Source organism: Pinus tabuliformis, chromosome X (genome assembly GCF_031772625.1).
Source record: "Pinus tabuliformis cultivar Carrire ecotype Pingquan chromosome X, CPIR1, whole genome shotgun sequence".
Lineage (NCBI taxonomy): Eukaryota > Viridiplantae > Streptophyta > Pinopsida > Pinales > Pinaceae > Pinus > Pinus tabuliformis.
The window spans coordinates 253,923,218-253,939,246 of NC_142308.1; the positions used below are offsets into that span (position 1 = coordinate 253,923,218).

General features: G+C 39.6%; 1 protein-coding gene across 1 annotated transcript; it reads left to right on the top strand.

Moving 5' to 3' along the window:
• Positions 1-10,252: 10,252 nt before the first annotated feature.
• LOC149139331 (uncharacterized) lies at positions 10,253-15,801 on the top strand. The gene is made up of 3 exons (XM_089450683.1): positions 10,253-10,529; positions 10,677-11,401; positions 11,680-15,801. The coding sequence occupies exons 1-3, from the start codon at positions 10,253-10,255 to the stop codon at positions 15,799-15,801; spliced, it is 5,124 nt and encodes a 1,707-aa protein (XP_089306809.1).
• Positions 15,802-16,029: the final 228 nt, after the last annotated feature.

Sequence of the window (16,029 nt, forward strand, 5' to 3'; positions counted from 1 at the left end):
TTGGCAATACTACATGCACTTAAAAAATGGCAACCTTACCGAATGGGAAGACTCTTCAAGGTAAAAATGGATCATGATAGTCTTAAATACTTTTTAGAACAACTATTATCTTTAGAAGAACAGAAAAAATGTGTCACAAATATGTTGGATATGACTTTGACATCATCTATAGAAAATGGAAGAAAAATTTTGTCGCAGATGCACTCTCAAGAAAGGATGAGGATGTGGAAGCATTGTTTTGTGCTATTTCTATTATCCAACCAGATTGGATAAATGAATCAAGGGATGAATGGAAGAAGGGTGAAGAAGTATGGCCACTTATTCAAAAGTTGTAAAAGATCCCAATTCAAACAATAGGGCCTGAAATTGAAGAGGAAGGAAAAATCATATTGGAACTTGGAGCAGTCACAGAAACAAGAACTCGAAAGCTACAAAATCTATCAATTTCAGAGTATCTCATCAAGTGGAAGAACTTACCTGCTGAAGATTCCACATGGGAGGACAAGAATTTTATATAGAAGTATCAAGAACTACTCAAGCGTTGAGACAACACTTTTTGAAGGAGAGGGTATGTTAGGCCCCTATACTACTAGTGTAACCCCTTATTGTTATTAGTACAACCCACTTATTATATTGATGTACCCATGTAGTGCCCATATTGTTACTATTGTGCCCCATAAAAGCCCACTATTGCTATTATTGTGCCCTTACATTATTATTGTTATGTCGACTCTAATTATGTTATGACCCCTTAGACTCCTATATATAGAAAGGAGGTCTTTTCATTTGTATCATCCAAGAATTGTTCAATTATGTAATGAAAAGGAGGTTGCCCCCTCGAAGAGGCTGAATTCTAAGCCGTTGATCTATCTTTTCTATCTTTTTCTTGATCTGGTTCCATAACAACATGCCAAAAATCAAGGAAAAGTGACAAGTGGCGACATTTTTCTAAAACTAGCTCAAGTGTCACTCCTAGTGCTAAAAATATATTCCTATTTTTTAGGGATTCTTTTTGGATTTTTGCTTTTTCTTTTTCAGGAAAGGTTGCCATGCATGAATGGAGAGATTGCACAGCTCCGAAGGGAACCAAGCAACTTGCCAGCATATGCATCGGGCAACATATGAGAGAATGCTTTTGAATTCCTGGGTTGAGTGGCTCTGACTGCCTCTCATGCTCTACGTAATTTCCTAGCTGAAGACAAGCTGTTAGCTGGGTCTACGCATTTCTAGATCTGAAGCTCACTATTGGGATGATATGTTCAATTCTTGAGAGTAAGGGTCACTGCTGGGCTACTCTGTGCAATTGTTGAGAGCAAGGTTGGTTGCCCTCTAGGATTGCGCAGTTTTCCAAGGAACTGCAAGAATTGGATCAACCAAGTCATAGGGGTTCATATTATGGTTAGACAGAAAATTAGGTAAGAGGACACAAGTTGTAAAGCGACAAATAATTTCAAATGAAAATGCAAGTACCTGAGCAGTGCAAGATAAGCTGCTAAGATTTAATGAGGGAGGCTCCAAAACGAGGCGAAGGAAATATTTTAGAGGGTGGTTGTAGGTGCTACAATAGGTTTATAATATTAATATTTGGGTTTAATATAAATCCATTAAGTTTATAATCATGGTCAACCTCGATCCAAAGTCACACTGTGATAAAGATTTTCTCAATATGAAAATCAACCATGGTCCAATGTCGCATTGTGAAAAATATTGTCTCAATATGAAAATCAATCATGGTTAACCATGATTGTTTTAGGGTTTATAATATTTATCTTAGGGTTTTTATACCTTGAATTTATAATATTGATCCCTTGGGCTTAACATTATTTCCTTGGGTTTATTAATTTAAGGGTTCATATTCGTTGGGTATAATGTTATTTATAGGCTTTTTAATATTAGTCCTTGGGTTAAATATAAATCCTTGAGTTTAATTAATTAATAATAATTACTATAAATTATTAAAAAAAATATTTATATTATTTTTTTAATATAAAACATTATTAGTTAATTAGTTAATATAAAATAATAATAATAATTAGTTATTTATATTTATAAAGCATTATTAATAAACAATATAAAAGTTAGTAGTAAATTATATAATTATATATATATATATATATATATATATATATATATATATATATATATATATATATATATATATAGATATATATATATATATATATATATATATATATATATATATATATATATATATATATATATATATATATATATATATATAGATATATAGATATATATAATTTCCCTTGGAAAAATCATAATTTTAGTCATAATGAGCAAAATTACATGTTGTAGATGCTAAAGAGCATATGCAATATTCTCTGATCTTGTTTTTACAGAATTCATAAAAAACTAAAAAATTACAACTAACCTATTCTTTTCTACCTTTCTTCTTTTCCACTTTTTGCCAACCTCCAGTGTTGGGAGTGGTGTTACAATGGACATTTGATTTTATTTTGAATTTGCTAGATATTCTTTGTCAGAGTCAAATCCATCTAATCCATGAGTTCGTTTGTTGCCACCTACTTCCATTCCTGATGTATGCGTCTCATGTTGCTGCAAAGGGTTATTGGGCCTCAGAATGCAGGCAAAGGTGTGATCTATCTCTTCCTTTTGTGTGATGTTCTGGATGTTCTATACATCCTTTTCTGCATTATTTTTGGTTATCTCTGCTTCTTCTGCTTCTTCTTCGAGGGGATCCGTGCATTGCCAACATTTTGGCTTTTTGAATTGTTTCTTATTCCTTTTGTGGTCTTTTTTATCTTGTGGGTAGGCACTGTGAAGGTGACCTGTTTGTAGACATCCACAACATCGAAAAGTCGTATTTTTGTAATCTAATGGTTGAGTCCACTGTATATTATTTTGAATCAATATAGTACAATCTGGTAGACCTTGGCTAAGGTCTAATTCGACACATATTCTAGTGAAAGTGAATATGCCTCTTATAAGTCTATCTGCATCAATCTTAAGGAATTTACCTAGGGAGCTCCCTATACCTTCTAAACATTTATGATGCCAGAAGTGTAGTGGGATGTTATGTAAACTGACCCATACAGATATTTTTGATACCACCATTGTATTAGCATCAAAACCTTGGAACCAAGGAATCATGAAGAGTCTTGCATTGCCCCAGAACCATGGTCCCTCATTGAGGACATATTCCTTATCTTGAACCGTGCTGAATCTGACAATAAAAAACCCCTTGGAACATAAATGAATTTAAAAATTTGGAGTCCATGTAGAAAATATCCATTGGTTTAGAGCGTCTGATTTAGGACAAAAACCATTAAACATACATATGACTGATTTGGTATAAAAATCTGAATATAGCTCATTTACCTGAGGCATTGAGACTGCTAAGGCAAGAATCTGGGATTTTTGTTCCACGATATAGTGCCCTGGTAGTTCTGGAGGTGAATCTGGTTTGGTTTGGTCTTTTTTCTTCCCTTTAATTGCATCTTTTAAAGAGCCCATTCCCTTTGAGATGGTTCTGGAGCATCCACCTCGCAATCATAGATTAACGATGATGTTCGAATATGAGACAATACCATAATCTTATAGTGTGTGATTATCCTGTAAACTTTGTCCTGTGTAAATCAAGTTTTGCATGCATGCTAGTATGCCTAGGTGAGTTTGGATTTCATACTTTAAGTCCTAGATCTGCCTCCCCTTCCTGATCCTCCTACAGATATTCCTTCCTTGCAACATTTTGATGAAGATTTGAATCAGATCCAGATCAGTAGTGAGTGGATCTGTCTGAGAAAGGGATCAATCTACTGCCAATAGATCTAGATCTGATGGATCTGTGCCAAGTGGTATCCTATCTCTTCCTTGATTCACTAGACCAGGGCCATGTAAACTTTGCAATGGGGCATATGTCGGTTCTACCCATGACATGTGCCAATGTTCCACAGAAGAGCCAAGATCTTTGTACGTTGTTAGGGTCAGTGAAAGAATATGTGTTCCCCAGGTTCCCGATAGTGCTTCCCTTACATACCATTCTAAGAATTTTTGGGCTATGATTTGGAGTAGAACAATACACAGACATGATCTGACCTCTAGATTTGGCCAAAATGTTATCTGAACAATCCTGTGGATTACTGGATCTATTGGATCTTTGGCATATATGGGGATGACGCTGCACTTCATGGGGAAAAGGATCAACCTAGAACCAAACTTAGACCATGGAAAATAAAAAATTCCAGATTCATGGTATGGACGCACAGGGGGCAGTGCGGTTAGATCCAAGTTAGTAGCTATGAAGATGTTGTAATGGCCCGCGAGGATGGTTTTGAGTTATCCATTGTTTCCTTGGGCGAAATACATACAACTTGCATGAGGGAAACCTGCAAAAACCCTCACCGTCGCCTCCTCAAGCTCCACTCCACAATAGATTTCTATTTCTTCAACTTTTCTGTGTTTGTCCCTTTTCCATATTTATATTTATATTAAATTTTTGTTTAATAAATTTAATATTAATTTATACACCTTCAACATATATTAACCACATGTAAATGTGGTTGTGTTTGTAGAATTTTATCGTAGATTCAAACCACAGATTGTGATACGCTAAAGAAATTAACTTGAATCTACTTTACTCATTAGAGGAAACAAAAATTGATCGATGAAATCACGAAGCAAAAAAGAAAGAATTTCAAGTACACATAACATAATATTTTTCTAGGGAAATCCTCAGCTAAAAACCCCTTCTATCTATATTTTTCATTAACCAGAAGATCTGAGAAGAAAATACAATGCTTGTTTAACTCGAACAATCTTTGCACGAGTACAATCTATCTCACTGCTTCACAAACTAGCTCAAGCCATACTTAGCCAAATCTGTTGCGTGCCAAGCTCCTAGTTCTTTGCATTGTTCCCTTGGTAATCATCCCATATTTAATTGGGAAATTCCTCACCCATAACTGCACAATCCATCCATAGGCCTTATTTTTATTACATGCATCATCGGTTTAATTTAGATGGTTTTACAACTGATAGTACACTGTCCCTGAACTCTAATATCAACTGGGTCTTTCTTAGAAATTGCATGCATGAGTTATTTATGAGTGAATTATCAGTTATCTAATTGATCACTGCATTTGAATTAAATTCAATTTAATTCACTTGACCTCTCACTAGTTCCTCCATCAGTTAGAACTAGTTTAAATGAATTTAACTCAATTAAATTGAATTAAATAATTACAACTCAATAAGAACTCAACCTGGGCTGCTAAAATTTAGGGATAACTCTACATGACTCTAGATAAGCTCCCAACTCGAATTTACTAAGCCAACTAAGTCATCTTAACTTAACTAATTGTTATAAATTTCTATGAGAATATAATTACAATTTAATTCTTAATTTTTTCTTGTTTCTATTTTTATCACTCCTTCTCAACAAGAAAGAGATTATCATCCACCCTGATCCTACCTCTGTGCAACTCAAATTTGCATCTTGACAGTGCCTTTGTGAAAATATATCCATCCTGCTCCTCTATAGGAATGTTGTTATGAAACCAGCTCAAGAAAAGATAGAAAAGATAGATCAACGCCTTAGAATTCAGCCTCTTCGAGGGGGTAGCCTCCTTTACATTACATAAATGAACAATTCTTGGATGATACAAATGAAAAGACCTCCTTTCTATATAGGATTCTAAGGGGTCATAACATAATCAGAGCCGACATAACAATAATAATGTAAGGGCACAATAATAACAATAGTGGGCTTCTATGTGGCACAATAGTAACAATATGGGCACGACATGGGTACACCAATATAATAAGTGGGTTGTAATAATAACAATAAGGGGTTACACTAGTAGTATAGGGGCCTAACATGCCCCTCTCCTTCAAAAAGCGTTGTCCTCAATGCTTGAGTAGTTCTTGATGCTTTTGTATAAAATTCTTGTCCTCCCATGTGGAATCTTTAGCGGGTAAGTTCTTCCACTTGATGAGATACTCTGAAATTGATCAATTTCGTAGCTGTCGGGTTCTTGTTTTTATGACTGCTCTAAGTTCCAATATGATTTTTCCTTCTTCTTCAATTTCTGGCAATATTGTTTGAATTGGGATCTTTTGCAACTTTTGAATAAGTGGCCATACTTCTTTGTCCTTCTTCCATTCATCCCTTGCTTCGTTTATCCAATCTGGTTGGATAATAGAAATAGCACAAAACAAGCTTCCACATCCTCATCCTTGAAGAGTCTTCCCATTCGGTAAGGTCGCCATTTCTTAAGTGCATGGAGTATTGCCAACATTTCCTTCTCATAAATAGCTTTTCTTAAAAACTTTCCCTTGATTGGATGACTTTCAAAAGCAATGGGTCTTTCATCTTGCATTAGAACAACACCAATTCCATTTACTGAAGCATCACATTCCACAATAAAGGTTTTTGTGAACTCTGGTGTAGCTAAGACCGGTGCTTGGCACATTGCCTCTTTAAGATGTTCAAAGGCCTTTGTTGCTTCCGGAGTCCATGAAAATGAATCTTTCTTCAATAATGTTGTTAGAGGTGCTGCTATTCTCCCATAATTCTTAACAAACTTGCGATAATACCATGTCAACCCAAGAAATCCTCGCAGATGCTTTATGGATGTGGGGATTTTCCATTCCTTAATGGCTTTAATTTTGCTAGGGTCTACCTTAACTCCTTCATGAGATACAATATGACCCAAATATTCCACCTCCTGGACTCCAAAAAAACATTTGGATATTTTTGCATATAATTATTTCTCCTCCAATAGTTGTAGCACCCTGTCAACATGTTCAACATGATCCTTCCAAGACTTGTTGTAGATTAGTATATCATCAAAAAATACTAACACAAATTTTCTAAGGAATGGTTTGAAAATTGAATTCATCAAACCTTGAAATGTTGAAGGTGCATTGGTAAGGCCAAAAGGCATGACCAAAAATTCATAATGACCCTCATGAGTTCTAAATGCCGTTTTCAAAATGTCTTCAATCTTCATTCTGATTTGATGATATCCCGAACGAAGATCCAACTTGGTGAAGTAAATTGATCCATGCAATTCATCCAGTAATTCATCAATAACAGGAATGGGGAACTTATCTTTAATAGTGAGCTTGTTGAGCTCCCTATAATCTGGACACATGCGCCATGATCCATCCTTCTTGTGCACCAGTACTACTAGAGCTGAGAAAGAACTTTGACTCGGTTGAATTATACCAGCCTCTAGCATTTCTGCGACCATACATTCAATTTCACTTTTTTGGACATAGGGATATCTGTACGGCCTGATGTTTGGAGGAACACTTCCTGGAATCAGATGAATAGCATGATCATGATCACGCATAGGTGGGAGACCCTTGGGAGTCTCAAATACCTTGGAATGATTGTCCAGGACTTTTTGGAGATCTAGAGAAATAGATGATTCGAATGTGGAAACATCTAGCGAGCATAATTGTGCAATTACACCTCTTTGCTCCTTTTTTAGAAGCTTTGTCATACCATGAGAGCTGATTATCTTTCATGGTTTCCCTGCAATACCCCTTAATTCAACTTCCTTTCCTTTCGTAGAAAATTTGATGAAAAGTTCTTGAAAATTAAAAGCTATTGTTGCCAAGGATTGTAGCCATTGGACTCCTAGTACACCATCCGCACCTCCCATTGGAATGGAAAGCATTGGGCTAGTCAATACATATTCTCCCATGGATAGCTTGATATTATGGCACTTTCCAGAGCAATTTATTGTTCCTCCATTTGCAATCATCACTTGACACTCTGGTGCTGGATATAGGAAGCAATTCAATTCTTTTGCTACCCTACAATGAATAAAATTGTGGGTGCTTCCTGAATCAATCAACACTATTACCTTTTTCTTCTTGATTTGTCCTTCTATCTTGATGGTTTGAGGAGTGGTAATTCCCACCAATGCATTACAAGATATGGTCGGATTTATTTTTTCTTCATCTAGGCTTTGTTCCTGGAGTATATCTTCTTCTTTTGACCTTTCTTGCTCCTTTTCTTCTTCCTCTTCACAATCTATGTAGAATAATTTCTTCTCAGCACACTTATGACCTTTAGTGTATTTGCTATCACAACTGTAACAAAGACCTTTTCCTCTTTTTTCTTCCAATTGTTGTGGTGTCAACCTTATAGGTTGTGGAAGACTAGGGGCAACAACACTTCCGTCTTTATAGTTGTGAGTGGTATGCTTCCTGGTTGCCATAATTTTGCTTTCCATTTTTCTTGCTAACCTGAATGCCTTCTCTAATGAATCAGGTTCCCAAAGGCAAACATCATGTTGGATATTATCCTTTAAAGACCCTATGAACACATCAATCCTATGCTCCTCTGGAATATCTTTTACCCTTATGTTCAATTTTTGGAACTCCTCAATGTGCTCCATTACTGAACCCTTTTGTTTGAGACTTATCAATTGGCTAAAAAAAGTGTTGCTTTTTGTATCTTCATAATGTGCTATCAATTCTTTCGTAAAAATTGCCCAAGTGATAAATTGTTTACGAGAGCAAAGCCATTGATACCATACAAACTGATTTGGTTCCAAATATACAGTTGCCATACGTACCTTTTGTGCGTTTTGCACATTATTGAGATCGAAGAATTGCTCCATCTGTAATATCCATGTAGCGGGATCCTTGCCATCAAACTTCCTCATATCGATTTTTGGAATATGGTGATTCTTTGATCCAACATTAGCGTCTATGGAATCATGATTAACATTTCTTTTGTTCTCATCATGAGTTTCCTTTACTACCTTTTCACCATTAGTGACCCTTTCTTGTAGCAACTTCTTCAATTCTTCCATGTCTGTCTTCAAATCTATCTTCAAATCTGCCATGTCTCTCTCCAAATCTGTCTTTGAATAATCCATCTTAGCTTCCATGCCCTTTATCTTAGATTCCATGCCATTTATCTTAGATTCCACGCCACTTATCTTAGCTTCTGTTAGCTTTTGTGAGCGTGACATTTGTTGCACTTGTTCTTGTAATTTTGATATACCATGTAGCATTTCTTCCTCTTCTTCATGAGTCATGCTAAAGCTTTCAGGTTCCTTACTAGGTGTTTGCATTTTCTTTCCTCGGGGCATCCGTTACCGATAATAATGCTTTACTATGCCCTTTGAATTCCTTTAAACCAAGCTTACACAAAAATTTAAAAAAAAAACTACACACCTTTTTTCACTTTATAGAAGCCTGATATTGAATCTAATGTATCTCTGTAATTTCGGATCATCCAGTTCTAAAATTGCTACTTGTAGTAGCCTTCTACGTCCTCTTTCCAATGCCACAAGTCTGAGCCAAATTGGATTCTCCAAGGAAGAGTTATGTGAAATCTCCCACAGTGACTTGCTTTTAGACTCGTTCAGTAAAGCGAACTTGTACGACGTGCCACGAGTCACTGTTTCAACCTTTGAATCTAAAACACACACACAAGAAACTATAGTCTGTCCTCTTTCTGTACCTTCTTATGAAATTTCAATCCGATCTCCAGAGAGAAAATTATGACGATTTTCCCCAGGTCACCTGTTTTGAATGTAATTCAGGAGTCTACAAAAAGACCAACTTCCTCAAATCATATCTCCGCAAATATCGCGCGAAAAGCTCTAAAATTTGGACCCAAGGTTCAGCTCAATTTCTTCTCAAATGGGTTTTTTTTTTCAACTTCTGAAACGTCATAGAAAAAAGTTATAGTGAAAATTCCACGATGACCTGTTTGGAGCAGCGAAACCCTAGAATCCAAAGCTCTGATACCAAATGTTATGAAACCAGCTCAAGAAAAGATAGAAAAGATAGATCAACGCCTTAGAATTCAGCCTCTTCGAGGGGGAAGCCTCCTTTACATTACATAAATGAACAATTCTTGGATGATACAAATGAAAAGACCTCCTTTCTATATATAGGAGTCTAAGGGGTCATAACATAATCAGAGCCGACATAACAATAATAATGTAAGGGCACAATAATAACAATAGTGGGCTTCTGGGCATAAGCATTGTCGATTAATCTTGTCATATTGTATGCGATCGCGAGCACTGGGCATCCTTGATCAGGCCTGCTGCGAGCCTCGGCTCCTCTCGAGACCCGCCCCCTGCGGGCTCAAAGCCTGAGACCCTGCTACTCGCCGATCCTGAATCCCGCGGGCCTTCTTGATCCAGATCTGATCGGATCTTAAGCATTCAGCTCCGCTTCTGGCTGGAGTGCGACCTGTGCTGTGCTGCCCGTGTGGCGGCCGGCATCAAACCTGATGGAGTCTCAGGGCCATGATCCGCCCTCCAGTCCTGCTGTAGACGCATTCAATCACCTCCTGGCAGGTCTGCCTCCGAAAAAGAGAATCGATGCCTCCAAATTCGTCAAGAAGCTAGATGAAATTCCAGAGATCTCCTTGCCTCCGGAGACTCCCATGCAAGTTGCTTTGTCATTGGCGGATCGGGGTCTTATTGGCCAATTCACGGGACTTTGGCCCTCCCCAAAAACTACAGAGCAATGGGTGAACAGGAACTGGGCGCCTCTGATCAGCCAAAGTGTTACCTCTTATTTTCTAGGAAGAGGGTTTTTTCTTTTTGAATTTACCTCCAAAGAAGACAAAGACCTGATCTTTCGAAATGGACCGTATTTCATGGGTCCTCAGGGTCTCTACCTGAACAAATGGACCCCGGATTTTGACCCAGCGGTAGATGTCCCCAAGGCTGTTCCAGTATGGGTTCGTCTACCAAATCTGCCGGTTCACTGTTGGAACTGGGAATCTTTGAAACACATTGGCAACTCCCTAGGGAAATTCATAGACCGGGCAAGCAACAAGGATCAGTACGATTGTGCCAGGATCTGTGTGGAGGTAGATCTAGAGGAAGGTCTACCAGAAGCAATCAAACTCAGAGTTGGTAGCTGGTCCCATGTGCAGATCTTGGATTATGAACAACTGCCATTCAAATGCAGGAAATGCCACGTGTATGGGCACTTCGCTAGAAACTGCCCGACTAATCCAGAGCCAGAGAAAGGAAACGAAGAGGGATGGAATCAAGTAAAAAGAGCCAGAGCCAATCATAGGGGACAGAAACAGGGTGGACCATCTGGCAAAGGAAACTTTCAGGGTAATGTCCAGAAGCCTCCTACCAAAAAGGTGCAAGAAAACAAATTCATCCTCTTAAGCCAACCGACAGAAGGCACTCCAGAGGTAGAGAACCAAAAGCCAGAATCCTCAAGGAAAAGCTCAACCCCAGCTTCCCCCAGAGAAGTGGAAAACCTCAAAGTCACAGCCCAAGAGGACGAGGAAGAAGCTCCACCGGCCTCTCTCAAAAGACCAAGCCCAAAAGGCATGTTCACGGAAGAAGAAGAAGAAGAGCAGCAAATGGAGGAATCAGAAGAGGAAGGAGAAATAGGAGAATCCCACACCCCGGTAAGAAGATCAACAAGAGGCCGGAAAACAGATAGAGAAAAAAGGGAACAGGAGACTTACAAAGAAAAACTCCAGGGAAGCCAGCCAACCTTGGAAAAAATGCTAGCTTCAAAGCCAAAGATATTGAAAAACCCGCCCCAAGGCTCCAAGGGAGCTCATCTGAAACATAAATAATGAAGGTCATCTCCTGGAACTGCAGAGGGATGGGGAGAAAAATGAAAGAAGAAGCCATCAGAAGCCTAATTAGGACAGAAACCCCAGATCTACTTCTCGTCCAGGAGACAAAACTGGAAGACATAGTCTTCCTCCAAACAAGCAAGAAAGTTTGGAATAAAAGTGAAGCAAGAGCAATCTCCGCCCGGGGCGCCTCAGGAGGAATAGGTACTCTCTGGAACCCCAATAAGTTTACAGTCCTATTAGAGACCAGGGAAACCCATTGGTTGATGCTAAAAATGCAGAATCTGGACACTAAGCTAACGTTCTGCCTCTTCAACGTTTACTCTCCAGTCAACGTTGGGGAAAAAAAAGTATGCTGGGACTCTCTAAGACAGCAAGCAGATCAGACAGATTTGGAGAACATAATAGTTGCTGGCGATTTCAATCTTACCCTTCACCCTTCAGAAAAAAGGGGAGGCAGCATAGTCAGAGATCCGGCCAGAGAATGGGTTGAGGACATAGTGCAAGACTGGGATATGCTGGACATTAAACCCTCCTCAGGTAAGTACTCTTGGACTAATAAAAGATTGGGCCCTGGCCACATTGCCGCCAGGCTAGATAGGTTTATAATTCAAAGCTCCTTTCTGCTGCTAGGATTAGAGCCTAGAATGAATATCCTTGCCAACAGCACCTCTGATCATAAGCCCATTATGTTAGAATTGTTAGCTCATCATGATCTGGGCCCCATCCCATTTAGGTTCAGTCCTCTTTGGGTAAAGGAGAATGATTTCATGCAAATAGTCAAAGAATGTTGGAATCATCCGGTCAATGGATCGCCATTCTACATTTGGGAGGAAAAACTCAGAAGAATGAAAAGAGTCCTAAAAAGATGGGCCAAAACGCTGCCCAGCCCAACCACAACAAGGAAATCCATTAAAGCAGCTCTTATTTCTCACCAAACTGGTATGGAAAACGCAGTACTTACTAAGGACTCAGTAGAACAAGAAACCCATCTGCAACAGCAATATCACAAGGCCTGTTTAGCTGAAGAAGAGTATTGGAGATTGAAATCTCGGAACCTCTGGCTCAAAGCAGGGGATAGGAACACTGCCTATTTTCATAAGCAAGCCCAGGCAAGGAAATGCTTCAACACTATCTCAGAAATTAAAGAGGAGGGAGATATCCATAAGGACTTCGAGCATATAAAGAGAGTTGCGTTTACTCACTTTCAGATCTTATATAGTGAAGACAAGGACCCAAGTCATTCTCCGGAGATATTGCATAATATACCCTCTGTAATTTCTCAGCGAATCAATGAATTGCTGGAGACCAAAGTCACAAAAGAGGAGGTGAAAAAGGCGCTCTTCGACATGGATCCGGACAAGGCCCCAGGACCGGATGGTTTCTCAGCTAGATTCCTCCAAGCGTGCTGGCCAATTATTGAAAAAGATCTTCTCAAAATGGTCCAAAAATCCCAAAACATTCAGAAAATCGGAGGCAGTACAAACTCTGCGTTTTTAGCACTCATACCCAAAGAAAAAGGGGCCAACAACTTCAACAGATTTCGGCCAATCTCTCTATGTAATACAGGGTACAAGTTGATCACCAAAGTAATTGCAAATAGATTGAAGTTTATCCTTCCCAAAATAATCCCAGAGAACCAAGGAGGTTTCATCTATGGGAGGCAGATCGTGGACAATTTTCTTCTGGTCCAGGAAGCAATACATTCGAGCCAACTCCGTAAAGAACAAGGTATGGTGATCAAACTTGATTTAGCAAATGCTTTTGATCGAGTCAATCATAGCTTTCTATTGAATGTCATGTGTAAGCTAGGTTTTGGTACAAATTTCATTAATTGGATACGGGCTTGCATTTCGGAGCCATGGATAGCTCCTCTTGTTAACGGAAGAGCCACTGACTTCTTTAAAGCCTCGAGAGGACTCAGGCAGGGGTGCCCTCTATCCCCCCTGCTCTTTGTCATACAGGCCTCAGCCCTCAGCTTCCTGCTTGATAAAAAGCTGCAGGACCAAGAGATCAATGGATTGCGCATTGCTAGAGGAACCAAAAATATCAATCATGCTTTATTTGCAGATGACACATTGTTGCTAGGTCCTGCCTCTGTTCCTTCTGCTACAAAGTTTAAAGAGGTGCTGGACGAATTTAGTGAAGCTTCAGGCAGTGTGGTCAACAAAAGCAAATGCCATATTTTCAGTTGGAACACTTCGCCTAGGCTGCTATCTGCCATATCAAGATGTTTGGGTTTCGAAGCTTCCTCCACCTGGTCAACCTTCAAATATCTGGGACTTCCAATATCTCAAAAGAGATCTACCAGCAAAGATTGGCTTCCTCAGTTAGAAAAGTTCAAGGCAAAGATCCAAGCCTGGGGTTACTCCTGGCTGAATGCTGCAGGCAAAACAGTTCTAATCAAATCAGTTCTTAACAGCTTGCCCTTATTCCAGTTTGCAGGTCTCCTCGCTCCGGCATCTATCCTAAACAAAATGGAGGAATACATAAGGAGATTTTTTTGGAAAGGAGGGAAACAAAATGAAAAAAAAATTCCTCTTGTCAGCTGGGATACCATATCCAAGCCTCTATGGGAAGGTGGCCTAAATTTTAAGAACCTTCGTCAACAAAATGTAGCAATGGCTGCAAAAATAGTGTGGAGGATCATCGCCCCCAATCCTGGCTGGGCTCAAAAGGTGATCTGGAAAAAATATTTCAGAGGACCAAGACTAAGATGCTTAAAAAATGTGATCCGCCTGGCTAACTCGACTTTCCTCAAAATTTATGACAGAGCCGCATCTCTAATCATCGACCACTCCTTCTGGATTCCAGGCAACGGTAAAAAAATCAATATCTGGTCTGACAGAATCATGAACAAAGAGCCAATTGAAGCCAGAGCCTCCATTAACTCGCTGCGCTGTTGGATGGACAGAGAAGGAATGAAATCTCTGTGGGATATTTCTTGCTGGAGCAATCTGATTTGGGCAGGCTGGAAGCATCTAAATGTGCCGGACAATCTGAAAGCTGAGTGGAGCACGCTGTTAGACGCCCTCCAAGGACTGGCTCCCACGCATTTGAAGAAGAGAGACGAGATGGGCTGGGGATCAAACATCAAAGGCTATGCAGTCGCTCAGGGGTACGCCAAACTGATTGAGAAACCCCACGTCCCTCAGAATCCAGCCCCGTGGCAAAGCGTTTGGCGTCAGCCCTCATGGCCCAAGGTCGATTTCTTTGCCTGGGCATTCTGTCATGGGAAAATATTAACGTATGACAATCTGCAGAAAAAAGGCTTCCACGGTCCTTCCATGTGCCCACTGTGTAATGAAAGCGTTGAGACTGTAAATCACCTGCTGCTTGAATGTAATTTCTCCAGGCAAATTTGGTCCCAATTCACTCACGAGTTAGATCCAAATTTCGCTGTCCCTGGCTCCTCTTACGATCTTTTCGCTGAATGGTCAAACAGATTCCCAGGTCCTCCCCCCAAAAATCTGATTATCAAAGCAACATGGGCTGTCCTCCCAAAAATCATCTGTTGGCAGCTGTGGATAGAGCGAAACAAAAGAATCTTTAGAGACACAAAGCAGAATCACAAAGCCCTGGAAGCCAAGATAAAAAGCCATATAAAGGAATGCCTAATGGATATAAAAGATGACAGCAACCTCAGACAGCAGGACATAGCATGGGGATCACAGCTTGAACTACCATTTCAGCCAGCAGACAAAAAAGTCCCCACCCTCAAAGAATGGCAAATAAGAAAACCTGAGAATGACTTTCAAGAGTGGCTAAAATCGCAAGCAAGACACTTCCTTTTCTTTGACGGAGCTGCTAAGGGAAATCCGGGCAAAGCAGGTGCAGGAGGCGTTGTCCTAAACCAATCCGGGGAAAAAATTCACTCCTACGCCTGGGGACTAGATTACACTACCAGCATCCAAGCTGAAGCCTTGGCCCTATTCCAAGGTCTCAAGATCCTCAAAGATCTGGACATAAAGGAAGCAATCGTCATAGGTGACTCTCAAGTCATTATAAATGCAATGATTTCCAACACCCCAGTACAGGACCTCAACCTTGCAAGGCTGATCATCAGGACCAAAGATATGGAAAAAAGCTTTCAGGATCTGAAATACTACCACGTGCTAAGAATCCACAATAAAAAGGCGGATATCGAAGCCAATAAAGCTGTCCTCCTTTCTGCTGGGACCAAAAAGAAAGAGGATGAAGAATCATGGGAGCCCATTCCGTAATTAATCTGCTGTCATGGTTTACTGCCTGCTCCTAAACCAATTTGTTTGTATTTTCAAGTGGGGGAAAATTGCTGAAATCATCTCAGTAGGGGTCTATCTTAGGAAGAAAACTGTAAGCTACAGCTACATTTTCAGCAAAGAAATGCAGCAGGACAAAGAAGTTCAAAGTGTAATCAGAATTTGGCATTTTGCCTAAGATTAATATAAAGCACCATAACCGTCCCTGTT

Bases quoted from the DNA above. Each gene is read 5' to 3' on its own strand.
- LOC149139331 (XM_089450683.1), top strand. From the start codon at position 10,253: ATGGAGTCTCAGGGCCATGATCCGCCCTCCAGTCCTGCTGTAGACGCA. The intron at 10,530-10,676 runs GTGTTACCTCTT...ATTTTGACCCAG, and splicing joins GGCGCCTCTGATCAGCCAAA to CGGTAGATGTCCCCAAGGCT. The intron at 11,402-11,679 runs GTAAGAAGATCA...CTTCTCGTCCAG, and splicing joins TAGGAGAATCCCACACCCCG to GAGACAAAACTGGAAGACAT.